This window comes from Acanthopagrus latus, chromosome 20, assembly GCF_904848185.1.
Source record: "Acanthopagrus latus isolate v.2019 chromosome 20, fAcaLat1.1, whole genome shotgun sequence".
In the NCBI taxonomy this organism is placed as follows: Eukaryota; Metazoa; Chordata; class Actinopteri; order Spariformes; family Sparidae; genus Acanthopagrus; species Acanthopagrus latus.
Window position 1 is genome coordinate 22,522,011 of NC_051058.1, and position 20,086 is coordinate 22,542,096.

A 20,086-nucleotide genomic window follows, 5' to 3' on the forward strand; every position below is an offset into this window, starting at 1 on the left:
GTCAAGTCAAACGATTGTTGTATGGACAAAAATATGAAACAGTATCTACTATATATGATTATTCTTAACATAATTGACAAAAATATCATAAAAACACACTGATTCTCTGACACATTGTCATGTTTGACCCACTTCTGGAAGAGTGTCGGGTCCAATCACTCGAGCATCGAAGGGTTAAAGGAGTTTGACTGCAGCTGCTCACCTAGAAGCAGATAACAGCATGAAACGGTGAGAACCAGCCGGCTGTGTCGTCCTCTCTCTGCTCCTCAGCCTCACAAACATTAAAACACTTCACACAAGAAGAGACGAACACAGTTACCTGCCGCTGTCGACTGAAACATGACAGGTGAGCAGTTTACTGTGATTCACTCGATGCTTGCTGTAAACTTTACCTGCTGACGAGTGTGTTTGTTCAGACCAGGTGTTACTGTTGGCTGCTGGTCTGTCCGTGGCTCTCCTGTCGCTGCTGCTGCTCGGTCTGATGCTGTGCTATCTGTGGAGGAGGAAGAGGAGGAGGAAGGGTCGCAGTCAGTACGAGGAGCTGCTCTCGACGGTGCCTTCAATCCCAGCATGCTCTGCTCCGGTGATCCTGGTGTCTCAGGGCTCTTTGGCCAAGTTAGGACCACAAAATCCTCCATAGTACTCTTCTCTCATTGTTTTTCCCAATGTTCATTTACTGACTATTCATGTGGAGCAGTGGGACTGTGAACTGCTCACTAAAGACCAACATTCATTTGGAAGCATTTGGGTTTAAAGGAGCTGCACCTGAAATTTAAATACTGCAGATGTCTCAATAACAACATTCCTCTGTGTGACAGGCCCGGTGAGATCCCTTTCACCTTGCCTCCTCGCTTCATGGCACAAGACCACAACAACCTGAAAAATGTGGAAGAGAAGGAGGAGGGGGAGGAGATAAAGATGGAGACTCGCAGGGACATACTCGCTCATCGTGGGTCGCTGTCAGTGAGCAGTAGGTCATTACTACCTTTATTTGGCAACATGTCAAAATGATTATAATCCCATTAAATTCCAATAATGGGAAAGTCAGAAAGCACTTGTAAGATTTGAAGTTAAGATCAATACAAACAACCCGTCTCCGTCAGGGTGGTACCCGGTGGGGACGGTGCTGGCCGGTCTCTACTCTGTCCCTCCTCTGAACGCGGTGGTGGCCCCTCCACCCGGCATGGCCACCCGTCTCTGCTTCTCGGTGGAGTATCGACACAGCAGCGAGCAGCTCATGGTCTCCTTGCTCCGCCTCGGCAACCTCCCTCCTCCCTTCCACGGCAACGTCACGCTGGTGGAGCTCCGGCTGCTCCCTGACGACCGGCGGCCCCGACAGGCCAAGGCCCGGGGCACGGGGCCCGACCCGGAGTTCAACGACTGCTTCGTCTTCCAGGTGAGGACATGAAGGTTTAGAGCTTGTAAACCTGATGCAAGAGAAAACAACAAAAAAAGATTAGTTGTACCACACAGTGAAGATATTATTGTATAATATCATTATCAAAATAGCAGGTGATTGATTTAAAGGTTGACAACTCATTGATTGTGTTGTCCACAGGTGTCAGGAGTGTGTGTGTCTCAGAGCACCCTGAGTGTGTGTGTGCTGAGTGTGGAGCAGCAGTGTAAGCGTCACGCGGTGGGCCGGGTGCTGTTTCCTCTGGAGGGGGAGCTCGGTCAGGCCGGCAGGGTGCTGTGGAGGGACCTGGAGACGGAGGACGATACCCAGGTAAACACAGGAACACACGGGTCATTTACATGTGGACAGAAACTCTGATAATCTGTCACCTTGTTTGTTTTTGTCTCTGTCAGTGTTCAGAGCTGGGTGACGTGCAGATTTCTCTCAGCTACAGTCCGTCTCTGCAGCGCCTCTCTGTGGTCGTCCTGAGAGCTCGAGGCCTGCAGCTGCTCACTGACGCAGGTATGCAAATGTACCTGATCTTCATCTGTGGAGTAACCTTTCGAGGATGAGTGTTATGTCATCTATGCATTTCCCAGGTGTGTGTGTCCAGGTGAGCTTACAGATACACACTCAGGCGGTGAAAATCAAGCGTAGCAGTGTGGTGAAAGGTGAGAGCGACACGCATTTCAGCTACAGGATGACCTTTAAACTCCGGCCGCAGCACCTGGACGAGGCCTGTCTGAGGTTTGAGCTGCAGCAGCCACAGGACGTCCGCTCAGGTGAAAGATTCATCCTAAAGTGGATTATATTATCTGTTTGTTTGACACAAGCTAATAACACAGGTCATATTTTTATCCCCCAGAGCCTCCGGTCCTACTGGGAGTGCTGGTGTTGGGTCCCTTCATGTATGCCAGAGGCCCGCAGCTGCAGCACTGGATGGACATGGTCAACACACCACAGGAGCCGGTCAAACTGTGGCACGGACTGTGCAGGGCCACTTGACACCCAAATCATGATGTACATACTCTTTCATGACTTTCTAAAGAGCTATCATTCCTAATCACCCTCAGTTCATCTGGATCACAGGCGAACCTTTCTACAGCTCACAATCTCTTGTTTTATTCCCCGATCACAGCAAAAATAAATATTACTGTGGCTGCGCTTGATACCAAATGTTAATGTGTTTTTTTCCTTGTTATTGCTGATTGAGTGTCCAAATACACCTTTATAATAAATCATTTGGGTTTACAGCTGTTAAATGGAGCAACTAAGTGTCAATAACAATGTGTTTTAAACCACTCTGCAATAAGCAATAGATTGTCAAGAGACTGGACATGCTGGGAAATAAAATTTGGAAACAAGCCAACACAGTTAAAGTGTGTTTTTTAAGAAGCAGACAGACCCAGTTAACCAAGGTTATGATCCTTTTAGAAACATATTCTTTATTTTAAAGGTGCTATTTGTAAAAAAAAATTTAAAAAGTTGATTTTCAAGTCTCATTCCCAATGCTTTGGGACGGGTCAGCTGCCAGTCCGAAGCGTGACTCTGAAATGAGCTGGAATTAAACTTTAATTAAGACAACCTGTTGATCCCAGTTGAATCTTCATCGGATGAAAACAAACCTCATATTTATACATCATGTGCACCAATAAGTTGACAAGCTCAGTGATGGAGGGTGTGTTTAGTCATCTAAACCATTAAAACAATATGTAATTGTTTGTACTGTACTGTATTGTACTGCACAGAGGAATGAGTGTGATACAAAGCCAAAATGTCAAAAAATCAAACATGCATTACATAAATAAATGTCATAAATATATTAAAGTTAGTTAAGAGAGAGAAGGTTTAATCTGAAAATCGTGTAGAAATGAGCTCACCGTTCAATAAAAAAGGTTTCTGGATTATATTACAAAAAGAAAAAAACTAAACAAAACAAAAACCCACCTGTTGGATTCCTAAAGTTTTTTTTTTCCCTTCAGTTGAGTTATAGTGTAAAAATTCCCCAAACTGAAGAAGGAACTGACAAACGTTGAATCAACACATGAGACAAAGATGCATCATTGACGAGATAAAAGAGAAGTTCTGATATTGTGGCGATATTTATCTTATAATATATTTTATTGTGTGTTTGTTTGTGTCGATATTTTCAACTCACTCTGAGTTTTAATGCAGAATTTCAGAAGTTAACTTCTCCAGTTCGTCTGTACTTCCTGGTTTTGTCCAGCAGGGGGCGACTTCCGCCTTTGCGTCAGTTCGCGCAGCCGCAGTTTGAGCCAGCGACTGTTGAACCGGAAGTTGAGCTGGCATCATGGAGGCAGAGGCGAAGCTGTGTTAAAAAAGTTATTTTTCTTTCATATGTGTGGTTTTTATTTGTTTTGACGTCATGAGGATTAATGAGAACACGTCACTGGAGGGACAGAGAGTCGTGCTGGTGCCTTACAACGCAGAGCACGTGCCCAGGTGAACAAAACAGTCTGCTGTTTTCATTCATTCTCTCAGTTTCTTCTCTTTTATTGTATTCATTCCCTCTAATTCTTTCATCTGTTCACCTCCTGAGGTCCTCTGGTCAACAGGGTGTTAACACGTTTTGTAAATATGCTGTTATTATTCCAATTTATAGTTAAACATGATGAGCTGTAGCTTAATTAAAGATAAATTATACCAATTTAATATGATTATTCATTCACATGGCTGAGTGTGATTTAAACTGTAATTAAATGATGAATTCATCTAAAAATCAACCATGTGGTTCTTATATTAATGTTACAGTCAGTTGGCAGAAGAAATATTCAGACTTTTTACTAATTCTAAGTAAAAATACAGTGTAGAAATACTGTTAAAAGCAAAAGTCGTGTTTCATTATTTACCAGAGAACCAGAATCTTTGTATGTTTCTCTTCACTGTCAAATCAGAAGCTGTGAATCAGAAACCAGCTTCAGTCTTTTCTGGAACTGTTTCAGGTATCATGAGTGGATGAAGTCTCCTGAGCTGCAGCAGCTGACGGCTTCAGAGCCGCTGACCCTGGAACAGGAGTACGACATGCAGAAGAGCTGGAGGGAAGACGACGACAGTAAGGAGACATCTGCCCACAAAATAACACTTTGTTCAGGCTTCAAAAATTCTCTGAAGAGCTTGTTTCAGGTTTAAAGTGACTGTTAGTCTTCGATAAACCTTCAGACCTTCATCCTTCAGATTTGTCATACTTTCTTGCCATTTACTGGTGAAATGAAAACAAGAAAATAAAACTTTTTTTTAAATATTATTTCTTAATTTATATCTTTCTAGAGTGCACATTCATCATCTTAGACAAGCAGCGGTGGGCGGACACCAGTGTAGAAGAGGAGCAGTGCATGGTGGGAGATGTCAACATCTTCCTGACTGACCCCACCAACCCGTCGCTGGCTGAGCTGGAGATCATGATAGCAGGTGACGGCCAACGTTTTTGTCCTGAGAAATAATTAAATGTTCAAACATCAGTTAAGGTGTGATTTGTTTTCAACACGGCGCTCATTTCTCCTCAGGTATCTCTCTGGTTTGACACTATTTTCCTGCAGTTGTTGTGTATTTTAGTTCCTTGACGTTTCTTGTTTTTAACAGAGCCCAGCTACAGAGGCAAAGGCATCGGGAAAGAGGTGACACGCATGATGATGTGTTACGGTGAGCAGAATATTTCTGAAGGCGTGTTTTATTTTTTATTATGTCAGAAAGATGCAATAATCACATGTAGTTCCAAAGTTCTTTGATGCCTTCGAATTTATAAAGCTTTCAAACACTTCAACAAATCTGGTGACATTTAGTGAATAGTAGTTTGTGAAAAGTGTGTTTTCTTCCACCAGGAGTCACCAAACTTGGAATCAGAAAGTTTCAAGTAAAAATTGGACTGGACAACCAGGTCAGCATCGCCATGTTCAAGAAGCTCGACTTCCAGGAGGTGAGAGGATCAGAGGATGCCACACTGTTCTCCAGACTGCAAACTTCTAGTTGCATTTTTGGAGACAATGCGACAAAGTTTTATATAAAGAAGCATCTATTTATATTATCCAGTTTTGATAGGTGCTGCAGCCTACCATCAAAAACTCCTGGACAGCTTTAAATTGTCTTTTCATTACCTCAGGATTTATGATTCAGCCATGACAGAAAAATGAAATTGCATTTGCTCCTAAAAGTTTCAGTAAGATGCAGCAATAATACAAATCCAAAAGTTAGTGTGAAGCCCTGCTGAGAATCATCCTCGTGTCTGCTGCAGGTGTCGGTGTGTAAGGTGTTCAAAGAGGTGACGCTCGAGATGACCGTGGACGAGTCAGTTCGGACGAGGCTGCTGGAAGACATGGCCGACGTGAAGGAGAGAGACTACAGACAGACCTGCAGCGACAGACGAGAACCGGTTTCATAAACTGTTTTACCGCACGAACTCTGGACGATCAGGTCGGGACAACGCACGAAGCACACAACAGGAGGTGATGTGGAAATACTGTGTTGGGATCAGGGAGGAGGTGGCGCCTGCTGTGTAATGTGTCCACAGGAGCTGTGAGAATGAAGCTCGCAGAAGAGGGAAGTTTAAATGATGATGAACAACTACAGAAAAATACTTAAACCTCAGTGAAGAGGAACTGCAACAAAGAAAGTCAAGAACAACACAGCTGTAGAAAAAGACGCTGTTGGAGCAGATTCATGTTTTCCAAGTGACAAAAGCGAAAATGTTCAGGATTCTGCATCACTGGATTGAAGGCTGATTCTTCAAAATATGTTTGCAGAACATAAAATAAATCTCATTGTTCAAATATTTCTTGCAGTGCATAGCCATTTATTGACGCTGACAATGTTTGAGCATGGACAGAGCTGTACAACAACCGCAGCAGCAAAGGCAGCTTCCTCTTTTTTTTGCATCAAGACGTCCCAACAAATAAAAATCAGATCAGAAGTCACAAGTTTAACTGAAAGAAGAGTAAAATAATCTGACATGCGTCTCTTAATTCTGTAGTTCGTGATGTTGACTGATTAGAGGAAATTAAGACATTGGACTGTTTGTTCCAGATCAGCACACAATCCTAATTCACCAGATGATTTAAGGATCCTGACCGCAGCACTTTACTGATGTGGTTCTTCAAACACAGATCTTTTCATAGAGAACAGTAAACACTTGAGGCCAACACAGATGTGACTGTTTGAAAGGTCAGAAAAACAAATTATAATTTATCAGATGATTTTTTTTAAGATAAACCAAAGCTGAAATAATTATTCAACTAATTGGTCCATCAATCAACAGAAACAAATAATCAACAACTAAATTTGTGTATTGATTTATCATTGCAGTATAATACTGAGGACCGAACAGACATTTTGCTCTCTGGTGGACAGTCGATCTGATAACAACACTGTACCAAAGGCCTCGTCCACACTTGTCTGATGTTTTGCAAAACTATAGATTTTCTTTTGTGTTTTGGCCTCTCAGTCACTTAAACAGAGATTTATAAAATAAAGCTAGAATTTCTCAGAACGATGCGTCTGTATGGGCGTGTAAACAGAAGCATCTGGAAAATAAATACATCATCACTTCAACTTGCCAAGGCCGATGTTTTTTATGATGAGCAGCCGCCTGAAACAACAACAGAGCACTAGTGGTTTGGTTGGTTAGCACCAATGCAAATGTTTAATTTGCACTGTGAGGTCTAAGAACTGCTTTGAATCATTTTGTTTAAATAGGAAAAATTTGCTACGCATGTTCAGAATTGTCCTTCTCTTGTTGATCGACCTGTTGTTGAATTGTTTTGGTGTTCTTGGCATAATGGTCTTGTGGACAGAATTATGTTTAATCTTTTTTTATGACAGGGATAAATATCTGTAAACGTGGACAACGCCTTAAAGACCTCAAATATAACTTTCTGTGCTTCACTTTCTTGTTAGTTGTTAGCCTGATAGCATTATTTATATCCGGGAAAAGATTAAAAAAAATCCACTCATGTATCAGTTGGGCTGATGTGTTTTAGCTGTGAGATTTAGCTGCTTTGACTGATGTAAGACTATAAAGACAGAGGAGGCCACAGACGAGTGAGTTCTACATTCACACAGCCTTCGCTGCACATGCTCAGACTGCCAAACACCGACTGATGCTCAGCTCTGACTGGCAGCTGACATGTGACTCGACACTCCGGTGCAGCACAGACAGGGCCACCTGACATTTCACTGAACATCTCTTAAATACAACCCACGCTCCGTGTAATTCACCGAAACACAAACCAGCTCTGTGTTCAGGCCACAGTGCAGAACACGGGCGACAGGGAGGCATTAAAGATGATGTGTTGTTTTTTTAAAAACAGGCTGTAGTACAAAGAGGGTACAAGAGTGACAACAATTCCATAGGAATTTAAGATGATTTGAACACATCTGTCCATCCCCCTTCGTCTCTCTGCACAGACTCTTCACCTCCCAGCACCCTCAAACACAGAGGGTGAGGGCGATGCAGCGTTGCCCATCTTAACGAGATTCATGATTTCAGCAGATTAAAAAAAAAAATAATAAATCCCAGGATTCACAGGAAGGAAAGCCTGCAGCTCCTGAAGCAGATGGAGGCAGATGAGAGTTTAGTTCTTGGTCGCTTGCGTTGACTCAAGAAACTCCTTCGCTGCAGTTGACAGATTTTGCACCAGCTGTCTGACCACGCCCTCCTGCTCTTTGGCCCAGGTGAGGCCGTCGTCCACGGCGACGTTGACCGGCACGCACATGGCTTCCTTCTGCAGGTCTGTCAGTCGGCAGGTGGCCGCGACTCCAGCCAATCCCAGAAGCAGCAGGAGGAGGAGCTTGAACACCAGGCCAATGAGAGACCGTCGAGGTTTTGCTGTCGATTCTACAGCGACCTTTTTATCTGCTGTGTGAAGCGAGAGTAAGCGACATTAAAGCAACTCAGAAAACAGTAAAAACAAATTCTGTACTCTCTTGATGTTTTACTTCATCGTTGAAGAAAAAAAAAGGACTATCCCTTTAAGAGGTCCATTATCCAGACCTTCAGTCTCACCTGCTGCCTGTCCATTCTTCTTCTTCTTCTCCTCGCTCTTCTTCTTCTGTTGCTCCCGAGCTGCTGCAGCCGCCATCTGAGCGTTGTACTCTTTCCTCCTCTTCTCCTTCTCCTCCGCCTTCTCCCGTTTACGAGCCTCCCTCTCTCTGGCCTCCCGCTCCCTCTGCTTCGCCTCCCTCTTCTTCTCCAGCTCTGTTGGAGGGTAAGGAAGAAGACAAATTATATTAGATTAAATGTTTGCGGCACTTGAGACCTCATAAATGCAAACCTACACACCTTTTTCCCTCAGAAGGCGTTTCTCTCGTGTGCGATCGACCTCTTCCTGGATGTCCCTCATGTGCTGCAGAACCTGGAAGAAAAAACCTTGAGTTCCACAAACTGATGCCTGTTTTATTCATCTCCTCTCAGTCCGTGGGCTTTCTTTCTCTCTCACCTTGGTGGCACACTGTTTGCACTGCTTCTCATCCAGACAGTCCCCTGCTGCCTTGGCCAGGCCGGCCTCCAGCGGGTTATCCTTCAGATCCAACCACTTCAGACTCTGAGAGCAAAGACACACACAGAGAACAAGGTCAGAACAAAGCCTCATCATGCAAGAAAGGATATGATGTTTAACTCAGTTGACTCTGCATGGATATCAGTTTCTGACAACTGATACACTGAAGTGCCGAGTACAGAAATCTATCAGCAGAGGTCAGCACTATATGTAAATGTGAAGCTGCAGCCAATTAGCAGGAAGACAGTAAACAGATTTCCAAGCTCTGTTCAAACTCACAAATTACCAGTTCAAACTTCAGAGCTGCTGGTCGGCTGATATTTCACCTCTTGGCCACTTCCAATCTTTGTGCTAAGCATATTAAAACTACTAAAGAAGAGTGAGACTGGTATCAAGCTGCCTGAAGATGTGAAAAATACTTGATGATTTTACAAGCATCTAATATTGGTCCCAAGACTATTTCCTCTCTGAAGTATGAGCGGTTAGTCAGCAGGAATCAGTGTGCTTGTGTCCGGCACCAACCCTGAGCTGAGAGAAGCTGACAGGCAGGACATTCAGCTTGTTGTTGTAGAGGTCCAGATGTTGAAGGCTGCTCAGGTTCCCCAGGTCGTCTGGCAGACAGGTCAACTGGTTTTTACTCAGGTCCACCTTCACCAGGTGGGTCAGGTTGCAGAACTCTGGCTACATGAAAGAAACAGAGCCAAAGAGAAAAGTGACATAGGTCAGGCTAAAAGACAGATGGCCCAACAAAGAGTTAAAATCCATGTTAATAGAATATTATCATTCCCCTTTGCAATGACACAAAATAAAAATAATGGATAATTCCCCTCAGATGCATTAAAGCTAAAGTAATCAGGCTGTTTGGGAAATGTGAGGAGGAGAAATAAAAGGTTATTTTGTTACTTTCCACCTCTTTAACTTTAATGACAAATCTTTTACTTTCAATTGAAATATTAGGAACATTTACACTAGTGGTTTCAAACTGTTTTTTATCTCTTCACACCTATAAAGATCCTTCAAATTAGACAATCAGAGAAAACAGTTGAGCTGCTCTCACTGAGGGACCATCAGCACACAATGCTTCAATTTAAAAAGGCCCAGAAGCAGGAAAACATCATGTTTGGAGTGAAATGATGCGTTTTAATTCAGTATATGTGACTGTACTTACAGGGAGGGAGGTGATGTTGTTACAAGAAAGGTCCAGTACAGTTGCTTTGGTGAATAAAGCCTGTTGGATAAATGAAAGAATAAGCAAAGTTTAATACATTTTCAGAAGCATTTTAACACAGAAACATGAGGCCACACAGCAGCACAGCCTCGTGTCTGCACTTCACATGATCCGGGATGTTCACCCAGCTCACCAGCTCTCTGACGGGCACCTCGGTGAGGTTACACAGGCTCAGGTCCATCTCATTCCCGCTGATTTTATCCTTCAGGTTCAACACTTTGCTGTTTTTACTCATTCTGGAGTCTCTGAGAGAAACACACAGTGGAGTTAAAGTTAAGTATAAACGCTCACACGAGTGAATTCTTGTGAATTTTAACAGTTGGTACTGCGGTTACTGAAGAAGCCTCCTGAACGTCCACGTCTGACCGGATCTGCTCACCTGTGACCGACGTGTGTCGACGAGCGATGAACGAAGGGACGACGATCACTGTCCCGACTTCTAAATGCGGAGAAAGTTAGCAGACAGAAGCTGTGGGACGTCGGTGAGTCTGTGTATTTGGCAGCACTGACTGCCTCAATGAAAATCCACGTCACAGATTGAGCGACAGCGCGGTGACGTCAAAGCGAACAGCGCCGCCCGCAGGACCGGAGGACACACGACACCCTGCAGGTACAGCAAGAACACGGCTGGGCAACTGAAATACATTACATACCAAGTTACCTTCATTTTAAAGTGATACGTTACTTTCGGCACATTACACTGCTTTTTAGTTAGTTAGTAACAATGAAATAGCCTCAATCTTTTTAAATACACAAATGTCTGTGGACACAGTGATGAGCAGGCAGACACAAGATTGAAGTCTGATATATTATGAGATAGGAATAACTTGTATTGTCAGTCATATGAAACACAAGAGACCTGCACCTTCTATGATGTAGCTTGTAATGACATGACAATAGATAGACAGTTAGTTAATTTTATTAATCCCAGAGGGGAAATTATTATTATCATAGCAGCGCATACATTCAAGTACAAATACAATCAAAATATAAGGGCAAATATAAACATATAAACATATATACACACACACACACACACACACACACACACACACACACACACACATATATATACATTCATATACATATACATATATACAACACACATATACACACAACATCAAGTTAGGGTTAGGGATGGATATGTGTGTATATATATATATATATATATATATATATATATATATATATATATATATATATATATATATATATATATATATATATATATATATATATATACTGCCTGTGTGGTAAATCATCAAAATCATAATGAAACTAAATACGTAAACTGTTTTTAAAAGTGCTCTAAAAATAAATATATTATTATACATATTATTATTTTTATAAATAAGGTCAATAAGACATACATCCTGGTCATGTGCCGCCCTCATCACCTCAAATGTTGACCGACAAACAGAGATGACATCATGTCAGCTCTGTCACTTAAATCCTGTCCTAGCAGCTGAACATTTAAGGTCAAAGAACCACACACTAGATTATTTAAAATATTGCTCCTTACAAAAATAAATATTAACATAATAAATTAAAAGTAAACCACTGTCAAGGTTTATATGTTAACTGTGAGAGCAGTTTAGATGTTGTACGTTTGTCCCCCTTGTAAAGTTTAATAAAACAGCTAAATAATAATAATAATAATCAATTAATAATTGAGAATGATATGACGTAACTGCTGATGTGAACTGTATGTTCTGGTTCACTTTGTCTGCAGTTATTCTGCAACACTTTCTCCACGGGCGAGGATGCGATTCTGTATACAATAACATAACACAGTTGGAATAAAAACAAAGTTGAGAGGTGAAATAAGACTTTAAACAACATTTAGATGTGAAGGTGTGAACATGTGGCCTACATTTAAGACATTAAATGTCCCACACAAGAGCTAAACGGTGTTGACAAGAAGCACCAGTCACATAAGTCATTTCAGTCACACAGTTACAAAGAAAATGTCTTTATTTTGATTCCATTTGGTTACAAAGAAAAAAATATCGAAAATATTCTTCATTACATATTTTTAAATGTTTTCTCATTTGATTTTTTTTCAAATTAGTACATTTCTGCTCACCAGGTCTCATCTTCTATTTGTTATTAGTAAGTACTCAGTTTAAAAAACCAAGCTTCTCGTACAGGATGAGTAGGTCGGTAGCTGCCTAATTGTTTCCATCTTCTCTGCTTTAATAAAAGCAAAATGCCAATAAAAAACAGGGGAGTTTGTAGAAAGATGATGTGAATTAAGTGAACAAACTGAACCAGGTCTGTTTCACAAGAGACTCATTTGATGCTTCATCACAGACGGACAGAAACCAAAGAGTCTATTTTGATGAGGATGTTCGGGAGTCTCACAGTCTGAGAACAACATGTCAGTCCAAAAAACTTGACTTACAGGAAATCAGGATTCATTTCGGGAAACCGTCGTCCAACTCGTCCTCAGCAGCCTGTTCCTCTGCCCACAACTTTCAGCTCCTGGCTGCTCTCGTTCTGGAGAAACAAGCAGTGAACTGCAGATATATCAGCCATGTTTGATCCCCCTCGTGAAGTACAGGTTCAGGCTCCTGTGGCGGCTCGTCTCCATTGATTGGCTCATCTTGGTGATTCGTCCTTTCAACTGTCCATCACCTGCAAGATGAGAAAGAAGAGCAGTGGTAGTTTCACGTCTCTTGTGCAGGTTTTGTGTCTATTTGTGGAAGTTTTTAGTGAATTTGTGGAGGTTTGAGTATATTTGTGAAGGTTTGTGTAATTGCGGAGGTTTTGTGTCGATTTGTGGAAGTTTTTAGTGAATTAATGGAAATTTTTAATGAATTTGTATAAGTTTTTTGTGGATTTGTGGAGGTTTGAGTGTATTTGTGGAGGTTTTGTGTATGTTTGTGGACGTTTTAGTGAATTTATGGACTTTTTGTGTATTTGTGGAGGTTTTGTGTATATTTGTGGAAGTTTTTAGTGAATTTATGGAAATTTTTAGTGAATTTGTTAAAGTTTTTCTGGATTTGTGGAGGTTTGAGTGTATTTGTGGAGGTTTTGTGTATGTTTGTGGAAGTTTTTAGTGAATTTATGGAAATTTTTAGTGAATTTGTTAAAGTTTTTCTGGATTTGTGGAGGTTTGAGTGTATTTGTGAAGGTTTTGTGTATGTTTGTGGAAGTTTTAGTGAATTTATGGACTTTTTGTGTATTTGTGGAGGTTTTGTGTATATTTGTGGAAGTTTTTAGTGAATTTATGGAAATTTTTAGTGAATTTGTTAAAGTTTTTCTGGATTTGTGGAGGTTTGAGTGTATTTGTGGAGGTTTTGTGTATGTTTGTGGAAGTTTTAGTGAATTTATGGACTTTTTGTGTATTTGTGGAGGTTTTGTGTATATTTGTGGAAGTTTTAGTGAATTTATGGAAATTTTTTGTGAATTTATGGATGTTTTGTGTATTTGTGGAGGTTTGAGTGTATTTGTGGAGGTTTTGTGTATATTTGTGGAAGTTTTTAGTGAATTTATGGAAATTTTTTGTGAATTTGTTTAAGTTTTTTCTGTATTTGTGGAGGTTTGAGGGTATTTGTGGAGGTTTTGTGTATATTTGTGGAAGTTTTAGTGAATTTATGGACGTTTTGTGGATTTGTGGAGGTTTGACTGTATTTGTGGAGGTATTGTGTATATTTGTGGAAGTTTTTAGTGAATTTATGGAAATTTTTAGTGAATTTGTTAAAGTTTTTTGTGGAGGTTTGAGTATATTTGAGAATGTTTTGTGTATTTGTGGAGGTTTTGTTTGTATTTGTGGAAGTTTTTAGCCTTTTTTGGGAGGTTTTGAGTGTGTCTGTAAAAAGCAGTTAACACGTGTAAACACTGAGAGCCACAACATTAGAACCAGTGACAGGTGAAATAAATAACATGGATCATTGTGTTCCAATGTCATGTTCGGCTGTGAAACTATGGGTCCCAGCATTCATGTGGATGTCTCTTTGACAAACAGCAGTCACCCAAACACAGCTGCAGACCAAGTACACCCCCTCATGGCAGCAGCACTCCTTGGTGGCAGTGCCCCCCCAGCAGGACAACGCGCCTGCAACGCTGCAAAAACTGCTCAGGAACGACCCGAGGAACGTGGGAAAGAGCTCAAGGTGTCAACATGACCTCCAGATTCCCCAGATCTCAATCCAACTGAGCTTCCACTGGATGCAGTCAGAGCCAAGAACCATCCATGGGGGCCCCAACATGGATGGTAGTTGGTTCTGGCGCATCCAGCAGATGCTCAGCTGAAGTGGGATCTGGACAATGAGGAGACCAGTTTGAGGCCTTGGGTTCTTTGCCATGAGGGGGTGCAGTTGGTCTGAACGGTGTTTGGGTGGCTGTGTTTGTCAAAGAGAATCCACAGAAATGACAGAACTCAAAGTTTCCCAGCAGAACATTTGATTGTAACAAGATGATCAATGTTCACTTCACTTGTCAGTTGTTTTAATGTTTCAACTGAACAGTGTATATATATATATATATATATGTTAAATAATTTTCATATTTTGCATAAATTTAGTTTTAACTATATTATTCATACTTTCACAGTACTTTGTCTGACAGCTTTAGTTACTAGTTACTTTGTCGATTCATATCAATATTAAACATTTGCTGATGAAACATGATGTATTATTATAGATTAAGTTAATCAGCATTAAAAGCAGAAAGTTGAGATCTTAGAGAGGCCATGTGAGACAAGCCAGTGTCCTGCATTATGGAGGACAATTATTAATTAATTGATATATTGCATGATGCCGGCATACTTATAAAGCAATTCTGTACAAAGACAGCTGCTTTTTGAGTCTCATTCTCAGGTCGTCAAATAACGCACTTTGTGAGCTATTAACAGGACTCATAGAGAGTCAAGTTGTTAACAGTGAGAAGACATGTATTTTCAATTACATTTTATTTCAAGATACATTTTTTATATACATTTTTTGTGATTATCCAGTGGCTGTAAAAACTCTCCTTGAATCCTATGGGTTTTGAGGTGGGACTTAAGTCTGGTCTGGTTGGTCAGTTCACACAAGCCTGACCACAAACAACTGGATTGCTATTACTGACCTTTGGTGCCTGGAACTCTACAGTGGCGAACTGGCTATTGTAGCTTATGGCACTCAACATTGTTTAGCTAACAATGTTAGCCTGAAAAGCTTCATACCACGATGTTTTCGCCAGCAGAACAACAACTTCCGAGGGTTCATAAAGCTCATCAAGCTTTCTCTGAGCACACAGTTGCGCACTCAAGTGCAGATGTACAAGAACTAAAAACAAACCTTCAATACACTCCGAAGGGTGCAAAATAACTAACAACCGCTCAAGCTGTTTGTAGCTATCAGTTCACAAGACAACAACTCCAAAGGCTTCATAAAGCTTATCAAGCACTCTCTGAGCACACAGTTGCGCGCTCAAGTGCACATGTACAAGAACTAAAAACAAACCTTCAATACACTCCGAAGGGTGCAAAATAACTAACAACCGCTCAAGCTGTTCCTAGCTATCAGTTCACAAGACAACAACTCCAAAGGCTTCATAAAGCTTATCAAGCACTCTCTGAGCACACAGTTGCGCGCTCAAATGCACATGTACAAGAACTAAAAACAAACCTTCAATACACTCAGAAGTACTCAGACAAATTAACAACCACTCAAAGTATCTGTAGCTATCATTTCACTACATCTCTACCATTAACATGACAACAACAACAACAACTGCTTCCAAAGAAAAAATGTCACCACAACACATTCAGATCGTTATCAGTGGTCTGCTGGGCATTAAGGCCGAGGGCCCTGTAACAGCTTTGTAATGATCTCTGCTTGGTGTTATCAAGCAGGATGCTGTTGCACACAGTTGCAAAGAAAATGAATTCCTGCAATTGTTTTCATTTAGTTTTATCACAGAGGTTCAACATTATCTTCAAGCAAAGGCATCGCGCCCATACACACTGAACTCGCGAGGGAAATCGTCATGGACAGTTGAGGGCAGAGATCCAAGCCGCTTTAGTGGCGTCAGGCTAGCTTCTACCGTGGCCCTGAGCATGTCCCTAGCCAGGCCGAAGCCCAAGCTAAACACGCACACTATGTGAACGCTTCTACCAACCATAGGTGTCTGAACATGAGGGACCTGTAAGTTGGCGGGATCGCACGAGGGCTCGTAAGATACGCTATTACCAATACCAGCAACTGATCAAAGGCCTGACTACTGCCATTCATGGAAAACACTGCTTACAGCTCCGATGGACTGCACTCGGGCATTTGCCATTGAAGATAGCTGAAGTCTGGCCAAGTTAAACTATAAATTACAATAACACCAGGTAAGCCTGGCAGACCACTAACAACGGGACTGCTCTTACTGAACTTTTGTCCCCAGAAAGCTCTACACCACAAGGCCTCCAAAACAACACGTCTCAGCTCAGTTCTGCTGGTGTCGTAGCTCTCAATCCGCTGCACTTCTACCATGAATAAGAATGCTACTGCTAACAAACCTTACACAAGCCACCAAAAATTAACATGTCTCCGGTCATTCTGCTGGTGTTTACAGCTCAGTTTGCTGCACCTCTACCATGAATGTGACCACAAGAACCGCTTCTAAACCAAAAACTTCACCACCACACAGCTGCACGTCAGAAACTGAATAGGATCCTTATTAGTGGCCTGCTAGGGGAATACGCCGAGGCTAATGTTAGTGTTGAATCTACATAAATGAAGCTGTCCATTTAAATGTAAAAGTCCCAGCTAAAAACCAACAGGGTTCAAAGGAAGTACAAGTATTTCAAACAGGTTTTGCTTTATCAAATCAAATCAGGTCAATCAGATTTTGATTTACTGAGAGGAAATATAGACATATAGATATTTTAGACATATATAGAGTATTTAACATGTGTATACACTGAGAGTCATATCATTATAACAGTGACAGGTGAAATAAATAACATGGATGATTTTGTTCCAATGTCATGTTCGGCTGTGAAACTATGGGTCCCAGCATTCGTGTGGATGTCTCTTTGACAAACACCAGTCACCCAAACACAGCTGCAGACCAAGTACACGCCCTCATGGCAGCAGCACTCCTTGGTGGCAGTGCGCCCCCTGCAGGACAACGCGCCTGCAATGCTGCAAAAACTGCTCAGGAACGACCCGAGGAACGTGGGAAAGAGCTCAAGGTGTCAACATGACCTCCAGATTCCCCAGATCTCAATCCAACTGAGCTTCCACTGGATGCAGTCAGAGCCAAGACCGATCCATGGGGGCCCCAACATGGATTGGAGTTGGTTCTGGCGCATCCAGCAGATGCTCAGCTGAAGTGGGATCTGGACAATGAGAAGACCAGTTTGAGGCCTTGGGTTCTTTGCCATGAGGGGGTGCAGTTGGTCTGAACGGTGTTTGGGTGGCTGTGTTTGTCAAAGAGAATCCACAGAAATGACAGAACTCAAAGTTTCCCAGCAGAACATTTGATTGTAACAAGATGATCAATGTTCACTTCACTTGTCAGTTGTTTTAATGTTGTGGCTGAACAGTGGAGATATACATGTTAAATAAAATATAATTATATAATTCATAATATATATAAATGCAGGTGTTCGTTAAACTGAAACAATGCCAGCTGGCTACAATATCGCACTTAGTAAATATTAAAATACTATGACTTCCTTCTTTTATTCCCCATTGAACTAACCTGTACATTGCTTGCTTGCAAATTTGTTTGCCTTTTTAATTAGCTTTTTTAAAGACAAACAGAAAAAGAGGGAGAGAGACTAGTGTCCCAACAGTGACACTGTCATGGCTTCTGCCAACCCAAACTGTCGGTATTCAACGACCTGTGAATGAGACTCGACTATCCTCTAAAATCATTTACTGATCATAGAGTATTAATGAGCAGAAATTGACAAAACTCACACTTTCTGCCTCTAATTTTTGCACCTATATTGCACTGACCTGGTTGGACCAGGTGTGTCTCCTCTCCGGGTCTGATCACCATACAGGTCAGAGCTGTTCCACCTGAAGCTGAAGACAAGTCCCACTGTTCACCTGGAGAGAGGAGGAGGCACTTTAGTATAACATGATGACTACATGCATATATGTCTGTGTGTATACACATATTCTGATTGTAAGCAGAAAAAAGATGTATGGACAGAGTATAGACACATCTGGCAAAATGGGATTTCTTACAGGATTATCATTTCATAATAAAGAATGATATAGCGGTCTGTGACCACGTGCATGACATCACCTCAGGAGTCTCACATCACTCTGCACTATAAAATCTACTTTCATCTGATTTAATAAATGTGTTTTTTAAAGGTAAAACAAATGTAAACCAAATGTAATAAGTTCTGAGAACATTAAGAGCTTTATACACGAGTAATATGATTTCAAAGTCTATCTTTTGACACACAGTGCAGTGATTGCAGTAACACATTAAACCAGAACTGAGACAAACACACTGAATACATGCTGTGCAGCTACAATGAGGCTGCTTATTTTGTGTATAAACTACATTAGCTGCTCAAAATGACCTTCTAGATGCTGACATACTAACATACTGAGACATTATTGAGCACCTGGAGCCTGTTAGCTAACTGTGCTGTACTCAGATATTCAGCTGTAAAGATGATAGTATTAACAAGCTAACATTACACAGCACGATAATGGCGTCATGCTAACACTCTCCAACAGACACACACCTTAGCTAACATGCAAACCCGTCTGTAAAAACACAACGATGAAATGACCCAGACGTCTTTATAAGCTCATTATAGTGTCAGTAGCCCGTTAATAAAGCAGCTGAGCCGCTGGTAACATGTTTCCAAACCTTGCATTGCATCTCCAACAAATTTAAACTCAGCTAGCTAACATAACCACTGACTTAAACTGACCAGTAAACGTTAGCTAACCAGCTTTCATGCCGTTTAAAATAATAAATAAATAAATAATACTTCAAGCCGAATTTAACGAAACTAGCGACTTGTTCTGAGACAGTGACCCAAATTTACTTAACTGTGCAGTGTTCATGTAATAAACACCGCAGATATAAAACGGCCAAAATCACAATGGAGTTTGGTGCATTGGGCAAAACATACAGTCCGCGGCGCGTTTAAGTGGATGTAATTACAGAATTATGTTCCAGCCGAATTTATCTCAACACTAAACAGTTACACGAGACGTCTACAGTTTCGTGTTCAGAGTTATTTCAGAAACATTTGAGGCAAAAACAAATCTGACGGACATGAGAGGGAGGCTGGCTCCATTTTAACCGGCACTAGGCTGAGACAACATGGAGGTTACTTTGCAATGTGGAGCTCTTTGATATAAAGGAACATCACCTGGGCTTATCACCTGATATCTATACAACTCCCACACAGACATGAACACACCTGAACTGAGCAGGTAAGCACACACATAAAGCAGATTCGTACAGAAGCGTTTACTGACCGTATTCGTGTCCTCAGAGTAGAGCCGCTGGAACCAGAGTGACGATCCAACAGCTATTTAAATACACATCTACAGTTTTGGAGGGAAATCCACTAATTTCACGCGGGAAACGAGCGAGACCGCCCCTTTTCGGCGCGCTCCACCTGCATTCGTCAGAAAGTCTGTGGGCGGGACTCATTGTGTTTATTCATCCAGTGTGAACTCATAATGGTGTTTAGCTCAGGTGGTAGAGCAGGATGTGAATGGAGGCTTTGCTTCTGCTCTGGGTTTGAGTCCCGCCATGGATCCTTTATTAGGGCCCGAGCAGGGAACCTGCGAGGACCCTATTGTTTTTGAAGCGATTCTTTATTAGGGCCCGAGCAGGGAACCTGCAACAAAATTCCTGCATATTGTGTTGAAAGCAGACAATCTTGCACATCTAAACAAAATATGGTCTGATTATCACGTAAATGTTCATAATTGTGTTCCATGGACTGATGAGGCTCTGTGTAAAATTTGGTGCAAATCGGCCAAT

General features: G+C 41.5%; 3 protein-coding genes and 2 long non-coding RNA genes across 6 annotated transcripts; 2 read left to right on the forward strand and 3 right to left on the reverse strand.

The window, feature by feature from the left end:
• Nucleotides 1-109: 109 nt before the first annotated feature.
• On the forward strand, nt 110-2,790 carry syt15 (synaptotagmin XV). Of its 2 annotated transcripts, XM_037082462.1 has the most exons (8): nt 110-346; nt 417-615; nt 819-970; nt 1,104-1,396; nt 1,559-1,726; nt 1,810-1,918; nt 1,996-2,178; nt 2,262-2,790. In XM_037082462.1, exons 1-8 carry the CDS (start codon nt 340-342, stop codon nt 2,399-2,401), a joined length of 1,251 nt encoding a protein of 416 aa, XP_036938357.1. In that variant the 5' UTR covers nt 110-339; the 3' UTR covers nt 2,402-2,790. The 2 variants fall into 2 exon arrangements, with proteins under 2 accessions (XP_036938357.1, XP_036938358.1); XM_037082463.1 differs by lacking the exon at nt 110-346 and having other exon boundaries at nt 517-639.
• On the reverse strand, nt 1,293-3,634 carry LOC119010374. Its single transcript, XR_005071958.1, has 3 exons — nt 3,555-3,634; nt 1,588-1,702; nt 1,293-1,427 (listed from the first exon to the last, which is right to left on the reverse strand). It is a non-coding gene; the product is annotated as an uncharacterized LOC119010374 (long non-coding RNA).
• A 22-nt stretch (nt 3,635-3,656) lies between these two features.
• nat9 (N-acetyltransferase 9 (GCN5-related, putative)) lies at nt 3,657-6,182 on the forward strand. Its single transcript, XM_037082468.1, has 6 exons — nt 3,657-3,859; nt 4,360-4,469; nt 4,685-4,825; nt 4,997-5,056; nt 5,236-5,330; nt 5,646-6,182. Exons 1-6 carry the CDS (start codon nt 3,783-3,785, stop codon nt 5,790-5,792), a joined length of 630 nt encoding a protein of 209 aa, XP_036938363.1. The 5' UTR covers nt 3,657-3,782; the 3' UTR covers nt 5,793-6,182.
• On the reverse strand, nt 6,183-10,710 carry lrrc59 (leucine rich repeat containing 59). Its single transcript, XM_037082464.1, has 8 exons — nt 10,512-10,710; nt 10,266-10,377; nt 10,073-10,132; nt 9,427-9,585; nt 8,845-8,949; nt 8,688-8,760; nt 8,412-8,603; nt 6,183-8,264 (listed from the first exon to the last, which is right to left on the reverse strand). Exons 2-8 carry the CDS (start codon nt 10,365-10,367, stop codon nt 7,981-7,983), a joined length of 975 nt encoding a protein of 324 aa, XP_036938359.1. The 5' UTR covers nt 10,368-10,377; nt 10,512-10,710; the 3' UTR covers nt 6,183-7,980.
• A 1,894-nt stretch (nt 10,711-12,604) lies between these two features.
• LOC119009434 lies at nt 12,605-19,838 on the reverse strand. The gene is made up of 3 exons (XR_005071735.1): nt 19,573-19,838; nt 18,076-18,168; nt 12,605-12,769 (listed from the first exon to the last, which is right to left on the reverse strand). It is a non-coding gene; the product is annotated as an uncharacterized LOC119009434 (long non-coding RNA).
• Nucleotides 19,839-20,086: the final 248 nt, after the last annotated feature.

Bases quoted from the DNA above. Each gene is read 5' to 3' on its own strand.
- nat9 (XM_037082468.1), top strand. From the start codon at position 3,783: ATGAGGATTAATGAGAACACGTCACTGGAGGGACAGAGAGTCGTGCTG. The intron at 3,860-4,359 runs GTGAACAAAACA...GAACTGTTTCAG, and splicing joins AACGCAGAGCACGTGCCCAG to GTATCATGAGTGGATGAAGT. The intron at 5,331-5,645 runs GTGAGAGGATCA...TGTCTGCTGCAG, and splicing joins AGAAGCTCGACTTCCAGGAG to GTGTCGGTGTGTAAGGTGTT.
- lrrc59 (XM_037082464.1), bottom strand. From the start codon at position 10,367: ATGAGTAAAAACAGCAAAGTGTTGAACCTGAAGGATAAAATCAGCGGG. The intron at 8,761-8,844 runs GTGAGAGAGAAA...TTTTTCTTCCAG, and splicing joins GCAAACAGTGTGCCACCAAG to GTTCTGCAGCACATGAGGGA. The intron at 8,604-8,687 runs GTGTGTAGGTTT...ACCCTCCAACAG, and splicing joins ACGCCTTCTGAGGGAAAAAG to AGCTGGAGAAGAAGAGGGAG.
- syt15 (XM_037082462.1), top strand. The intron at 971-1,103 runs GTAGGTCATTAC...CGTCTCCGTCAG, and splicing joins TGGGTCGCTGTCAGTGAGCA to GGTGGTACCCGGTGGGGACG. The intron at 1,397-1,558 runs GTGAGGACATGA...TGTTGTCCACAG, and splicing joins ACGACTGCTTCGTCTTCCAG to GTGTCAGGAGTGTGTGTGTC.